Below are 17,049 nucleotides of genomic sequence, written 5' to 3'. Positions count from 1 at the left end.
ACAGATTATACAAATATAATGTATAATTTATGTTTGTATAAAGCGAAAGAGAGAGCGATTTTTGATATACAAATATTTTTGTCAACGATTTATACAAACGAGAGGCTAACAACAATTTATACAAATGACCTGCCAGCGAAATTATACAAATCTGAAGAGGAGCCAACGAATTATACAATTGCTTCTTTTTGTATATATGTATAGCGAAATAGACAGCTTTCAATTGTATATGTATAGCGAATTATACATATATATGTTTGCTATAGAGCGCAATTATGCAAACTTTGCTATAGCATACAAATATGATTTTTTTGTTTGCTATATGTGAAAGTTGCTCTTAAACTTTTTGGGGAGGCTAAAACGAACTAATTAAATTGGTTAAGTAAGTGAGTTTAGATCAACCCTCTAAGATTATTTTTTCTAAAAAAAAAGTAATAGGACGCACTAAAGCTTTTGCTATGTATGGGTCTGAAGAAAAATTGAATGATTACAAGAATCTATGATGACATAATTTCTTCGCTAATATTTCTACGAGAGACTATTTATGACTTGGAATTAAACGTATTGGCCCAAACGTATTGAGTTTAAATCGCTTGCAATTAGCTAATACTTTTAAAGGTATAAATTTATCCCTTTTTGGATCTAGAAATTGAAGAATAATTGTGTTCTTTGAGTTAAATGTTATTAAAGGTATACCTCTTATATAATCAACTCATTAAGCGGATCAAGTAAAGAATTGATTCAGATTTAGGGGTAGAGTGGATCTTAAATAAATATCTAAATATTAATTTTAATTTTTAATTTTTTTTTCTATTTGCAAGTGCGACATCATTAAATATGTATCTAAAATTATATTTTTGACTAAAATGAAAATTAAAAGGTAAATACTCCTTAATTTATTCTTATCATGGCATTAATTTTCAACCCGAAATAATTTACTTAATATTTTTCATTCCCCCACCCTTACCCTCTCCACAAATACCACCACATACTGGGCATTCGGCCATGAAAATAAAAATAAAAAAGTTTATTTTAATTGGAGTTGTGTTTGGTTAAAAAATTTTAAAATAATATTTGATTGTTCGAATGAACTTTTCCTAAAAAAAAAACATAAAATATGTTTAAACATGGAATTTAATTTAAATGAAATTAATTTTTAAAATAAAAATAGTGAACATAAAATATGATTAAACATGGAATTTAATTTAAATAAGGTTAATTTCTTATAAAAATAGTGAACATAAAATATGTTTAAACATGAAATTTAATTTAAATGAAATTAATTTTTTAAAATATAAAAATAGCGAAAGTGAATGAAAAGGTAAAAACATGATTTTGGATGTTTTTAAAAATTTTAAATACAATTTCAAGTTGTATTTAAAACTTTTGTGACTAAACAGTGATTTTCAGATAAAGTGGATTAAAAAAAGAGTAAAAAATCCTCATGGCCAATAATAAAAAGACAGAGTATTTCAATATCTTTTCTTTCAATTTCATTACCTAATTTGACATAGACTTAAAGTGAAGAAAACAAGAAAAAAGTAATAAATATTTCCGTAGAATAATTATAGAACAGAAAAGACTGCACCACCTTTTTGGTTTCATTTTTAAGAATTTGGGAAGAAATGAAAAAAACAAATATGTACGAGTTGATTGAAATATATAATCTTTTTTTATGAACAAAATCATTCTCATTTTTTGTTTATGCTCGTAATTATTAAAAGGAATCTCTCTTTTAGACGTTTGTCGTTCTTTTATCTTTTTTTGAATCTATCTCTCCATTAGCATGATATTTCTCATACTATCATATTGAAGTCCAAACAAACACAGAAGATTGTACTAAATGAAAATTCATATAGTTAATATATATTATTCTCATATTCTTGATGCCTTGCTCCATTTTCTCATAGGAATTGAATCCTTTTGTAAAGCACATTATTTTGACTTGTATTAATTGATGATACGAATTAAGAGCACTTTAGTGAGAAACAACTCACCAAGTGTCAATCATGATTTATTCGAATTTGGGACAAACTGATAATTAGATAATTGTCATATCACCACTAGTTACTAGTAAAATCATGTATGCACGAGTGCGTAAATATTTTTCAAAGTACTCGATATTATAATTATGTTTGGACGTGGTTAAGTTTTGATGTTGATAGAAATTAAGTTTGTACACATTAGATTCATGCATTTCATTGGTTTAAAATGAGTACTTAATAATATCTTTGATACCAATTTCCTCAATTAGAGGGTCCACATGTTAGGTTGTTAGCCTATTTTACAAGACCTTAAGATATGCTTTTTTTTTTTTTTTTGTCTTTAGGAACCATTTAACAACTCATTAGATGAATATTTGAATACAAAATTTAACTTATATATTTTGGTTAATAGCATGTTTAGCTAACCTTTTGAAAAGTTAGATAAATAAATAAATAATAATAATAATAATAATAATAATAGTAACAATATTTTAAGAAAAAAATATTTTGAAGAGCAGTAAAAGCCTTTTTTTCCAGTAGAATTAAAAAAAAATTGTAAAAGCGTTTTTGAGAAAAATGCACTTTCAAACACTTTTAAAAAGTTTGGCCCAACTTTAATTGTTGTTTTAAAATGTTTTTAGAAGTTATTGGCCAAACATAAATTGTTTCTCACAAAAAAAGATGGAAAATATTTTTTTTAATAAGTTGATCTTAGAAGTTTGACCAAATAAGCTATAAATGCACATCAATTAAAACACAATATATTATTTTGAAATTAAAATAGACTAAAATATCTCTGAACTATGAGATTTGATATAATATTGCTCTTCGTCAATCTATCGAGCTAAAATGCTTTGACTTAAATCTGTTGTTATTTCTAACGTAACGGTCCATATACTCATAAGGTAAATGAGGATAATATTATACCAAAGGTTCATAGTTCATAGTTTATGAGTATTTTAGGCTATTCTTTGTTAAAATAGTTTGAAGTTGCTTGGTTTTCGTTTGGCCATTTTGGGAGTAAGATTTTCAAAAAAGAATTGAAAATATTTGATTGTCCATGAAATTTGATCAGTGTTTTTTAAATTATCGTTAAACAAAATGAAGTGCTAGAAAATGATCTTACTGAAATTTCACGTCCATTCCCAAAACTACAAATTTCTTTCAAAGTAAAATGTTCAAACACAACATCAAATTTCAAAAAATTATTTTATTACAAACTTCAAAAACTCATTTTTCAAGTTTCAACTAAATTTCTAACCAAACACTAGCTTATTACATGACCTCATATAATTGGCCTAATTTTTAATTCCCATATAAATTGAAAATAATAATTAAAAATAAGTTAGCCCTTCCTCTATCTTGTATATATAAAAAAATAGATTGTGTTTTTTTAATTCTTAAAAAATAATATGCGTGAATATAATAGTGTGTGAATGTATGAAGTAAATTTAACCTTGGTGCCAACATAACATAATCTGCCAAGGCCCAAGGCAGTTAAGTAAACGCAAAGTTTATCTGAAATCCACAAAATGAATTAATTAATGTTGATAAACCCATCATAATATTATCGAAGACATTACTATAGATAGAAAAAGAGTTGAGGTTATGTATTAGGGGTAGAAAGTAAGTAGGGGTAGAGCGTTGTCTTGCCTTGTGTAGGTTGTTGCGTAGCTCTAATTATACCTTTGTAGTTCTAGTCATATTTCGCATGTTTATTGTGTTTTGATTATCACATTATTTTGTTGATGTTACTGTTTTTTTTAGACTTTACACTATTTTCTTATTAATTGTACACTATGCTCTCTTCATTATTTTCTCCTTATTATACTTAAATTTGTTACACTTGAGCCGAGGATGTTTCGAAAACAACCGTAAGATATATTTCATTGGGCAATGAAATTTTTTATTATATATAAGGCACGCCATGTCATACTTGTATGAGGCTTGTTTGATTGACAAATGGACATGGATGGGACCCATTTGCCAAGCTAATAAAGGGACGTCTTTAAGTCCCCATTGTCATTTTTTTGGTTTTATGCCCTTTGTTCAATATATTTTCTGTTTTAATCTTTTTAATATTTTTTTCTTCTTTAAGATTAAGTTGATCAAATCTTTTAAGAATTTTATTTGCTGACCTTATTAGTTTATGCTTTTCTTTTTTTTACGTACTGAATTTTAATTTAAATTTTACGATCATTAAATAATTTTTTAGTTTATTATTTTAATATTATTTTTTCTATTCTATGTTATTTATTCTATTATAATAAATAGTTGTTTGAAATTTATTTTTTAATTTATAAAATCAAGATATAAGTAATTTTTTTAATCCTAACAATTATTATTTTTTAAATTATAAAATAAATTTTGTAAAATTGCAAAAATTCTATTATGGAATAAATTATTAAAATTATTATTTATATTTATAATTTCTTAAGAAATGTATAAGAAAAGTAGATAAACAATATTTATTAAATTTCACCTAGCTTGAATTTTAAGAATAAAGATATCGTATAAATTGACGGAAATAATATGTATTTATGTTGATGTTTATGGATGTTTTTCGTTTTTGAATTTCACGACAATAGTATCAAAACTTATGCAATTGTTTGTCTAGATCATTAATGTTCTTTCCGTTATATTTACTTATTGGAAGAGTATTTGTGGATTGAAGTGCTTTTGGATTATGAAATTGTTGAGAGAAAATAAAATAACATATTAAATTTGTACCTTCTTTATTTTTCATATTAATAATCTACTTTTTCTTTTACAAATTTCTAAGTGGAAGTATAAAATTTGGAAGAATTGTTAGAAAAGAAACTAAAGGGAAAAAAGTAAGAAAGAGAAAAAGAAAATGTTAAAAGGTAGAGAGAGAAAGATGAGTGTGCCATTTTTTTGAAATGGATCCACTTGGCAAAATATAAATGGACCTCACACAACTTTTATCTGCCACATCATACTTGTGCCTCGTGTAAAAATTTTCATTGGTCTATATTGTTGGCGTTGTTGTAAAGTTGATAAGTCCAAAATGAGAAGTAAACAGATGTGATAGGTACAATCAGCAAAGCATATTTAAATTGATCGGTTCTTATTTGTGTGACAAAAATTACTATCACATCCGAAGTGACATGCAATAGAAAATTCTTTTAAATTAAATCAAATGGTAAAGGAATAATATATAGTACAACATAAGATAACTTTTAAGTAAAAAATAAAAAATCAAATTAAAATGACTTTTAAGTCAAAAAATAAAAAGTAGGGGAAAATCTACTTTTGGTTTCTAACTTATTTTAAGTCATTGCTTACCTTGTCAAACACTTTGACTTATTTTAAGTTATTTTTTATATTTGCCAAACACTTTCAGAAGTAAAAAACTGACTTAAAAATAGGTTTGATAGACTTTTAAGCCAATCAAAATGGGAATTTCCCGTTTGGATTGGCTTAAAAGTTTATCAAACTTATTTTTAAGTCAGTTTTTTACTTCTGAAAGTGTTTGGCAAATATAAAAAATAACTTAAAATAAATCAAAAATGACTTAAAATAAATCAAAAACCAAAAGTAGGTCTCCCCTTACTTTTTATTTTGAGCAACTTTCACATATAGCAAACACAAAATTCATATTTGTATGCTATAGCAAAGTTTGCATAATTGCGCTCCATAGCAAACACAAATATGTATATTTCGCTATACATATACAAAAGAAAACAGTTGTATAATCTGCTTTTGGTATACATATACAAAAAGATCAATTGTATAAAATGAGAGAGGTGAGTGAGCGAGTGAGATCTGGGAGAGTAGCGAGCGAGCGAGATCTGGGAGAGTAGCGAGCGAGCGAGATCTGGGAGAGTAGCGAGCGAGCGAGATCTGGGAGAGTAGCGAGCGAGCGAGATCTGGGAGAGTAGCGAGCGAGCGAGATCTGGGAGAGTAGCGAGCGAGCGAGATCTGGGAGAGTAGCGAGCGAGCGAGATCTGGGAGAGTAGCGAGCGAGCGAGATCTGGGAGAGTAGCGAGCGAGCGAGATCTGGGAGAGTAGCGAGCGAGCGAGATCTGGGAGAGTAGCGAGCGAGCGAGATCTGGGAGAGTAGCGAGCGAGCGAGATCTGGGAGAGTAGCGAGCGAGCGAGATCTGGGAGAGTAGCGAGCGAGCGAGATCTGGGAGAGTAGCGAGCGAGCGAGATCTGGGAGAGTAGCGAGCGAGCGAGATCTGGGAGAGTAGCGAGCGAGCGAGATCTGGGAGAGTAGCGAGCGAGCGAGATCTGGGAGAGTAGCGAGCGAGCGAGATCTGGGAGAGTAGCGAGCGAGCGAGATCTGGGAGAGTAGCGAGCGAGCGAGATCTGGGAGAGTAGCGAGCGAGCGAGATCTGGGAGAGTAGCGAGCGAGCGAGATCTGGGAGAGTAGCGAGCGAGCGAGATCTGGGAGAGTAGCGAGCGAGCGAGATCTGGGAGAGTAGCGAGCGAGATCTGGGAGAGGGGAGAGAGGGGAACGAAAATATATGTATATATACAATTTTCTCTCGCTTTATACAAACACAAACACACTTTATACACTTGCGTTTGTATAAAAAATGAGAGAGGCGAGGGAGAGAACGAGAATGGCGAGCGAGATTCACTAGGAGAGAGGTGAAATAGCAACAGTTTGCTATGAGGTACAATTAAATCAAACTATATTTATAGTATTTAATTTGAATTAACAGTTTGCTATTATATAAAATTTTCCCTTTTATTTTTAGACTTAAAAGTCATTTTAAGTTTGACTTTGGCTACTTTTTTTTAGTGGATCTCTTATATTAAGAGACAAGGGCACAAGGCTATGTTCAAGCATGGATTAGCTACAGCATTTGGTTTGTATCCTATTGAAACATAAATTCAATGATTAAGTTCAATAAAGTTATATATGTTTAATATTTATTTATTTACTTATTCAAACAAATTATTATATAAAAGGATCAAGAAAGAGTATAGTGAGAATCGAATTCAAAACTATTGTGTTAAAAACTCCTCGATATCACTATATTGTAAGTCTTAACTAATCAAGTAGAAAATTAAAAAAACGAGCGTATATAAAAGATGACTTTTTGACTAATAAAGGCAAACGCAAATTTTATTCTACAAAAGAAAAATCAGAGAGTAGTTCAAGCTAAATGCTACTAATAAAATCAAATAATGAATTTAATGTGCTGAAAAATTATTATAGTTTATACTAACGGTAAATTAAGAATTAAATAATGAATTATTTCTTAATTTTCTAAATTGAACGGTCGGTAAAAGTGAAAAGTGAACATATGTTTCTAATGAAAATGAACAAAGGGGAGAGTATCAGAGTAGTACTGATCTATTTGAAACTTGCTTTTATCGACCAACTAAGTGTGTAATTACTAACCAATGCATATAAATACATACCTTAAAAAATATTGAAATCGGCAAGCACATGGCACGTCGCGCGAGTTTTTTTTTTTCAATCCAATTTTCTATATTTTTATTAGAGTCCGACTAATTTGGATTCATGCTGGGTAGGGTCCCATTTGAGGGATAGCACTCTCTATTAAGATCATACTCAGGATTCAGATAACTCAAAATCTCTAGTTAAGGGAAAAACAACTTCATCCATTGCACCACATCCTTTGATGATCGTAGCACAAGTTGACTATTTGATACAAAAACTTATTTATTACTCCGATCCTATCATGTTAGCCAGCAAATAGCTGTTGATGCATTATATATTAATTGCAATTATTTGCAAATGCATAGTAAAAATTAGGGCAATTTCCAATTATATAAAGGATATATGACAAGACAATTTTATTGCATGTGAATCGTGTATATATGGACAACACAACAAACTCACATTCAAACAAATTTCAATGAACGCGGCAACAGAAAAGACATTCAATTATAGGAGGAAAAATTTATTCATTTACAGGTCAATTACAATTAAAATATTATATAATCATTAATTAAAGCATCATAGTACATAACTAGGATAAGGCTTTAAATGAAACATCATTTACATGTTAGAACCGAGGATGGATCTCAATGGCATGACAGATGTTTGAGCACCCATTGACCCTAACGTAACATAAATATATATTTATGGGGAAAAGGACAAATATACTTCTGAACTATCGTAAATGATATGCAGATATCCTCCATCATACTTTTGGGACATTGGTACCCCTGTCATCCAAAAACTAGAGCATATATGCCCTTCACTCTAGCGGAAGACTAAATAGGGACACGTGGCACAATTTTATCCGTCGATATGATATTTAATAAATAACGGGTCGATGGATAAGATTATGACACGTGTATGTCCGTTAGTATAAAGGGTACATATGTTTTAGTTTTTTGACAACAGGGGCATCAATGTTCCAAAAATATGACGGAGGATATCTACATACCATTTATGATAGTTTGGAGATATATTTGTCCTTTTTTCCTATATTTATATAGAAATTTCTTTATAATGTCGTTACTAAAATCAGCTTGGCCTGCGTAATCAATATTCAATTCAATAAAATATATACCTTATTGAACTAAAAAAATTAAAATGGAATAACAAATTAATGTTTGACTAGCCAGTACAACTTTAACTCCAATTGCTAATTGGACCGGCCACTTTGACAAGATAGTCAATTGCTTGTTGCAGGTTTGAAACCATTAGAATTTGATACAGCTGTCTCTCATCGAGAGTAATTTTTAGATATTGATTATTATTTATAAGATTTGTATACACATTACTTTCTCCAAATGTCACTTATGAAATTACAGTGGTTGGTGTGTATTGTTGAATCATTTAATAGCATTAGAGAGTCCCACTTTATGTTATGTGAACGTATTTGATTTGATACAATATTTAAAAAATAAAGAATCTTTTGAAATTCATGGCATTAAATATATTATGATATATATATGTATATATTCAAAGTAAATTAAGATGTTCACAGTTAAGTTATTTTTTAATATAGAAAATGATTGCTCTCTAGAAAACATGAATTAACTGATCAATTTATTGGTAATTCTTAATTTGTCGCTAAATAGGTCCTAGCTAGTTAAATTTTCATTTAATCCGTCGCTGATCTACGATTAAATAAAATTAGCATGAAATTTTTATTATTTTGTGACTAATTACTTGTTTTCTTGTACTTGGTTTTTCTTAAACAAACTAAAAAAATAATAGCATGATACTGGAATGGATAGAGTATAAATAATTGTGCCTTCTTAAGTTGGAGACAAATATGATCAGGTTAAAGATTACAGTTTGTTGAGTTAGTCATTTTAATTATAATTGACACCCATTACATTCAAATGATCTGACCATGAAATGATATTCTTTTCAAAACTCAAGAGATTTTTGGAACAAATTTAATTTTGAAGATTTCAACTTGTCAAATTGTTTGACCTAATGAAGGTTATATTGACCACATAAATGTGAACTTATCTGCTAATTATACTTTGAGTGGAGACACAACAAGGATATTTACATAAAGACGTTTTGAAAAGTGTCAAAAAAATAAGTTTATAAAAACGATGGTGTGTTAATTAGTTTTTTTTTTAATTTAAGTTATATACATTATTAATATAAAAAAAATAATTACATTGTCAGAATCATCATAAAAAGATATTCACAAATAATTAAACTTATATATTAACACCATACTATTTTCTTAGTTGAAAAAAATTAAAATGTAGAAGAATGTGTCATAGTCTTGTGTCATATTTACGATTCAATAAATACTTGTTTATTTTACTTCTTAATTTATTTGTAGATGTCTTTTTCAATCAATTTTTTTTCACATACCACTTTTTCAACTTCATAGCTAGGATGTATACTGGACATAAAATATTGAAGTGTGCTTACTATCAATAATTGTGAGAATTCGAATCCGACAGGTAAATGGTATATTTTAAAAATCCAATGTACCAATAGAGTATAGCCCTAAAAACATGAATCAAAATAGATGGTTCGTTCAGTATCAGATGAACTGCGAAATCTCTTAACATGCCTGAAATAAAAGTTACGGAGTTCGCGAGACCTATTTTCAATTGTGTTACACTTTGCCTAACTTTAGGCAAACCATGCCCATAAACTAAGATGCAATTATTGCAAGTGTGTCTTCACAAAATGAGTTGATTCTATTTATGGCTTAGGTTATAAAAGTAATGAATTATAGCTTGTTCCCTCAATTACAAATTGAATGACATTTTTTAATAACGATGTCAAGAAGATTATGTTCACTTTTTGAATTTGGAATATCTCATTACTTTATACACGCAATCAGAAGATAATTTGCCCCACATTTCAATAACTCCAAAAACAAATACTATAAAAAAAAATATATATACATAAACTTTAATCCAATTGACAAACGGAAGGGACGTTAACAGTTTCACAGTTCGCCTAACATTAAACAAATAAGTAGTCGGTTTGGTGCATGTTTTTAGGGACATGTCTTTCTGATCGGAAAAAGATATGCCTGTTAGTGAATGTAGACACATAATTTTTGACCGAACTTAAGGTATTAAATCATTTTTAGTACATGAATATTGCTTTTTTATATAAATCAAATATTTTATTTTATTTTATTTTTCATCGTATTTTAGTAAGTTTATTTTAAAAGATTAGGAAACTACAAAAAACATATGTTTTCTTTTATGTATATTTAATAAATAAACTAGTGTTTCTTAATTATTTTTTAACTAGCTACTTTTTTTTATATTTATATTAATTAAAAATAATTAGTTAATATTTTTTATTATTATATTTTATATTTATATATATCTCCACTACCCCACAACCCCATTTCACCCCACTACACCATAATCCCCCCCCCCCCACTATACACACACATACTCACACGATACACACTACTACTACATATATCAAACTTACCAACATACGTAAAAAAAAAAAAAAAACAGAAAGACGGAGGAAAAAAAAAGAACAAATACAAAAGGCAACACACACACACGCACAACACCAAAGGAAAAAAAAAAGAAAGAAGAATCAGCAAGGAAACAAAGAAACACGCAGCAAACAAGTAGAAAAACTTTCACATTCATTTGATTTTCCTTTTAAAAAAAATTGCAAACACATTTACATCTTTCCTACTTTATTTAAACACAACACATATACCATCACAAATCACCTACAAAACTTGGTGGGTGTTCTAATCGAGGTTCGACTAAGATTTTGCGGTATTCAACTTTTCCTTATCTCTTTATTTATTTATTTATGGAATTTGATGTAATTTTATGAAAAGTTTTCTTATATTTGTTTTATTCATAATTGATTGAAATGAACAATTTGTCGGTTGTTATATCTCTATTTAACGAATGAAGGTAGCTTCAATCAGTGATTATTTTATTTATTTATTTTGTATCGCTAGTTGTAACCTCTTAAAATGAATGGGTCATGGTGTAGTTCTTGTCTTGATTTAGATGTTAATAATAAAAAATAGGAATTGTTCGGCTAAAAAATATATTGTTATTTTATTTTATCAAAAACAACAATGAGATTTATTTTTCAACAATTCGATATTGTTTTGTTGGATTAGAAAGTGTATATTTAATATTGACGCTAATTTTAAGAGTAATAAAACATATAAAAATATAAAGTAAAAGGATATAGAAATAATGTCAGAATTATATATCGTATCCTCAATATTTAGATTTATTTCACTTTACTTAGTTTTATGCATAAAGGAAAAATATTTGTTTTTTCTTTTAATGACTAGATGAGTTTTAGGAATATAAAAAAAATAAATTGTTTCAATCAAGAATATTTTATTTTAACATTAGACGAACATTTAGGCACATAAAAAATATTTGTTTTGATTAAGAATGTGGTTACACATATTTCTTGAGACAGTAAAAGAAACTCAAGGATGCGATGACGCACCTTATTCAATAATACAATTAACTTTTATTAATTCAAAGTAGAGACTTATAAAAAATAAGATTATTAAGTGTGATAGAAAGAAGACAGTTATGTCTCTAAATGTCAAGACCAAGAATGCGGTTACGCATCTAGGTTCAAACTAATAAAAATTCAACAAATAAAAAGCAAATCATGGCCTATAAAACTTATACCAAAAAAAAAATAGTAAAAATAAGTATAAGTCAATAAAAGCAACCGTGCTAGAACCACGGGACTCGAGGGATGCCTAATACCTTCCCCTCAGTCAACAGAATTCCTTACTTGAATTTCTGGTTCGCAGACCAAAATTAAAGAGTCATTTCCTATTGATTAGGGATTCAAAAAGGTGACTTGGAACACCATAACTCAATTTCAAGTGGCGACTCTGAAAAAATAAAAATAATCCCTAAATCAATAACGTCACTTTAAATTGGAAAAACCCTTCCGCCGCTGTGCGCGAAAAAGGGGTGTGACAGTGAACAGTTATAATATCACATTAGTTAAGTCAGAGGCAAAGCCAGAATTTCAGACCAGTGGGTTCTAAATTTTAAAAAAGAATAACCATCTTAACCTAAAGTAACAACCATCAAATTTAGAACATTTTTGTTATAATCTTCAATATTGGTCTAAGTGAGGTTAAAATTATTAAATTCACCATTAATATTTTAGCACCTAAAATAAATATTTTACTAGTTTTACTATCACCTTGAACCATTACAGCCTGTCTGCCACCAAAAGTTAAAATTTTGAAAAGCAAACAATAATTATTTTAATATAATAAATTATCAATATGTGGGATAACCCTATAATCGAAGATTAAAATCAAATTTTGAATAGATAATCCATGTAAAAGCAAACAAATAAGAAAAAAATGAGAAGGATACAAGAATACATACCGGAGGCCAGATTTTGGACAATAACAATTAGATCAACAATAAAAGTTAGAACCCTAACTTTTGAAAACAAAAAGAAATTGGGTTAAACTTTTTTGAATGTCTGATTAGAAATCAATAGTCAGGTGTTGTATTAAAGTACAACACAAATACTTTTTCCCCATATTTTTTACATTTATAGATTTTTTTTAATTTTTTTTTTATATAAACCCACGTACGTATGAAATTATCCCAAAAATAAATTATGGATACTGAGTTTCGAACCCATGTCCAATGGGGGCCGAACGATTTTACTGAGTGTGCAAACACCACTAGACCAATCATTTCATTATGCCTGTGGGTTCGCAGGAATTTTCTATATACATTTTATTTCATATTTTTTATTCAAATATAGAGTCTTCAGAAAAGCCAATGGGTTCGGTCGAACCCCTTTCCAATACAATAGCTCCGCCCCTGACCCCTGAGTTAAGTTATGTCATTAATATACAATTGAGATGTTAATAATTGAATAGATTTATAAAACAGGAAGTATTTCAAGCAAAATGAAATGGAAATAATAGCCATAATTTTATATTTTAAAAAAATGAAGGGTCAATAACATATTAAAAGTATCTTAACTTTTTGAGTTTTTTTTATCAGAACTATCAAGTGTTTATTTTCTATCTAAACGATTACCAACTATATTATTTATGAAAGTTTTCTTTTTCTACCTGGAAAATCATCATTGTTCAAGTAGGAAAAATGAACAACGGACAGTTAAAGACTTGAAATTTGTTTCGATAGATATTTGGTGATAGTTCATGTTAATAATTTGCACACCTAATACTGTCATCTCTTGAAATCTCTATCTTTTGAATCAAAATTTTAAAAATTGAAATACTTTAGGTGTGTTGTTAACATTTCACTATGTTTGAAAATACTTTCCAGTGTTTATGATTATTCCTTTTGTTCATTTCAAATTTTGCACGCCTCATAAGAAATACTAATGAGTAATATGAGTTTTTATAACCGCAATATCCATATTAATTGATGTATAATTTTAGGTCTTTTGAAAAAATGATTTGAATAATAAATAGTTGATGTTAAGGATGAAATATGAAAAAAAAAGCAATATATCTAATTTTTTTTATCAAACGAAACAAGTAAAAGTGAACCGATGGAGTCTCTCTCAAGAGCAGCAAGTTGCTGAATGGCAATAGAATGTTTTGTCAGAGACACAACATGGATTGGGATAGTTAAGCTACAGTTGGATGGTCAATCCAAACTCTGTTGAAAACGACTTACCCTTGTATACATTATCTACTATTATTTGTGACCTTTTCTAAAGCCTAATAAGAGACCACTATTATTAAATTTGTTAATATATGGATGTCATTTTCATTAAAAGAAAAAAAGAAGACAAGTATATATTGAGAAACTTAAGGAGAGAGGATTGGAAGAAGAAGTAGCATGTTATGGACTATTTGGGATCACAATCAAGAACTAAATTTCCTTTCAATTATTCAGTCCTAAGGTCTACTTAGAAAGATATGTCACTAGAGTCGAAATTTTAACATTACGTGTTTTGAATGTACCTTCAAATTCATAGCTCATTTTACATATCAGGTTCATAATTAAATATTTATATATTAATACAAATACATCGACTAAGTAAAAGTTGAAATCATATGATAATTGTGCTAATAAGAGATAACAAATATCCAATGAAATACTTGACACGCTCATTCGTCACCTATCCTTTTTTTTCCTATTTATTTTTTCTATATAAAAAGTGAGTTCAATTCACCTAGTTTGTAGACTATAACATGTGCATTTTTAATGTCTAGCGTAATAGGTCACAGAAGAAATGAGATCAGACCATAAATTTACAACCCCCACCCTATCTGATAATATCCACAATTTAGGGGTCACATAAAAAAGTAAATGAAAATTCCATAACTTTATCCAACAAGTATACTAAGTGATGACATAATGATGATAACATTGCATTTATATCACAAGGATAGTTGTTACAAATTAAGCACAACAAGTAAAAGTTGGTGATGGCATAAAACCATAAACCTCAAAAAGGATACAAAACAAAACAAAACAAAACAAAACAAAAATATTTGATAGCAGAGTTGCTCAGATCGTAAACACCTGGTCCGAGTCATTAACGACCCTATTTTTTTCATTTCCAAGTAAGGCAAGTGGTGTCAAAATCCTAAGTAAAATTTCCTAAGTTGGGTTATATTTGACAATATATTGTCATGATTGAGCATTCTTTTCAAAGAGGGACAACCTATTATCACCAAGCCTTGTCTTATAAGCTGATATCTTGTATTCAGACCATGTGAACTCATTGTAGAGAATTTGCTCATTAGGTTCCTCCATTAGACATGATAAAGGTGCTATCTTTTCACTCAATGGTGGCCCTCCAAAGTAAACCATTGACACCCTGGCTTTCAAACAATCTGCGATCACTCTGTGCCTCACACTCATAAACCTTCCGTTACTCATTGCCTGCCATCCACAACCACAAAACGTTACACTATTAGTACGTATATACGTGTGATTTAATCGAGTTATCTACATATGTATATGTTATTGTACGTAACTTAACCTGACGTAGTAAAGTACAAACTAAAAGGAATCAAGAAATATAAATAAGATGCATTTTCTAGTTAGTTAATTTTTTCAACAATTCTAAACTAAAAGGAATGAACTACTAAGTGGGAATTCAGATTCGCGTAGTCAATCAATTGAGCTACTAAGATTCTTCGTAATTAATAATTACCTGCAATGAGTCACCAACATTGATGAAAAAAGAGTAGGGATCAGGTGGGACTGAGATCCATGTCCCATCTTTCAGAGAGATTTGGAGGCCACTTGTGTTATTAGATCTTCCAACTGATATTACTTGTGGGTCTGTGTGTTCACCAAAACCAATCAAATTTCTACCACTCAATGCTTGAAGCAACTCTGGACATGGTGGATAGTGATTTAGCCTAAAACATGAGTCACTTTTTTCATCACTTAGCATCCTACTTAGTATATTCTTTGGTTCTATATTCAACCCTTCTGCTATCATTTCTAGCACCATACATCCCATATTTCTTACTGCACTTATATACTCTTTCACAAGTCCCCTGCATAAAAAAAAACAATTAATTAATAGCAAAATATAAGAGTATATCTTTTGTCTGACGGCTTTAAAAGATATTTACACAATCAGATCATTATGACGTCAATAGTGTTAAAGTCAAGAGCACAAGGGGTTCTTTTTTTCTTATGCATCTATGCAACATGTTAAATCATCTTGACTTTTTCGTATATTTTAAAAAAATTTTAGTGAAAATTCTGACTGAGTAAGGGAGGTGCAAGGGACTCATGGCCAGAAAATTATATTATATGACAAATGTCAACTTTCATTGGCATCCACATATATTTACTTTTTAGTAAAAATTCTGACCTGAGAAGAAAGGAAGATAACATTGGAACAAAATTGTTAGTACTTACCAAAAGAGAAGGGAATTTCCAGGAATAGTGATGGATTTGTTGTGATTGAGTTCAGGATTAGTTGTGAAGAGTAAATATTCAACCCAACCAACATCACCTTTAGAGCCAATTCTTTTGTTACCATAGCCAAAAGGGTTAGCAGGGCCAACTTTGTCTTTCTCAATTTGGGACAAGTTGAAGAAGTTGATAGATTCATTTTCTAATTTGGTAATTGTTTCAATAGGGACACCATGATTTACCACCTTAAAGAAACCAAATTCTTGACAAGCTTTTATAATAAGGTTGTTGGCTTCAGGGTCTAATAAGTCTATTACTGGAATAATACCAGTGTAAACATGATCACTAGTAGTGTTGTTATGTTTGCATGTTTTAATGTGTGAAAAGTTTTCTACAAGTGGTTGAGACAAAACAACCATAGTTGTTTGTTGGAAAAAAAGAAGAAAGCTAAGAAGATTTTTGGTTGGATATGATGAATTTTGAGTAATGGTATGGTAGGGATTGGTGGAGTATAAATAAGGCTAGCTAATGCATGAGAACAGAGTTATTTGAAACTATGTAGGAGATGACATATGGCTTAGTTTATCTAATTTATGTAGTACTTTTCTTTTTTTGAGAGTCAAATAATTTAAGTTTGATAAAAAATTTACGCGTGAAATTTTTAATTTTTTTGAAATGAAAGTTATATATTTATAAACTACGTAAAAAGTAACGTAAGTCACAATCATTAACAATTCAAAAGATTTAAAAGATATATGAAAAA

General features: G+C 29.5%; 1 protein-coding gene across 1 annotated transcript; it reads right to left on the bottom strand.

The window, feature by feature from the left end:
* Window positions 1-15,038: 15,038 nt before the first annotated feature.
* GA2OX1 (gibberellin 2-oxidase 1) lies at window positions 15,039-16,705 on the bottom strand. Its single transcript, NM_001288082.1, has 3 exons — window positions 16,290-16,705; window positions 15,568-15,919; window positions 15,039-15,293 (listed from the first exon to the last, which is right to left on the bottom strand). The coding sequence occupies exons 1-3, from the start codon at window positions 16,703-16,705 to the stop codon at window positions 15,039-15,041; spliced, it is 1,023 nt and encodes a 340-aa protein (NP_001275011.1).
* Window positions 16,706-17,049: the final 344 nt, after the last annotated feature.

The sequence above is a fragment of the Solanum tuberosum genome, unplaced genomic scaffold (genome assembly GCF_000226075.1).
Source record: "Solanum tuberosum cultivar DM 1-3 516 R44 unplaced genomic scaffold, SolTub_3.0 scf00141, whole genome shotgun sequence".
Taxonomy (NCBI): domain Eukaryota; kingdom Viridiplantae; phylum Streptophyta; class Magnoliopsida; order Solanales; family Solanaceae; genus Solanum; species Solanum tuberosum.
Note: the sequence above shows the minus strand (reverse complement) of the source record. Positions and strands in the feature narration are given on the sequence as shown.

Bases quoted from the DNA above. Each gene is read 5' to 3' on its own strand.
- GA2OX1 (NM_001288082.1), bottom strand. From the start codon at position 16,705: ATGGTTGTTTTGTCTCAACCACTTGTAGAAAACTTTTCACACATTAAA. The intron at 15,920-16,289 runs GTAAGTACTAAC...TTTTTTATGCAG, and splicing joins GGAAATTCCCTTCTCTTTTG to GGGACTTGTGAAAGAGTATA. The intron at 15,294-15,567 runs GTAATTATTAAT...TGTGGATGGCAG, and splicing joins ATGTTGGTGACTCATTGCAG to GCAATGAGTAACGGAAGGTT.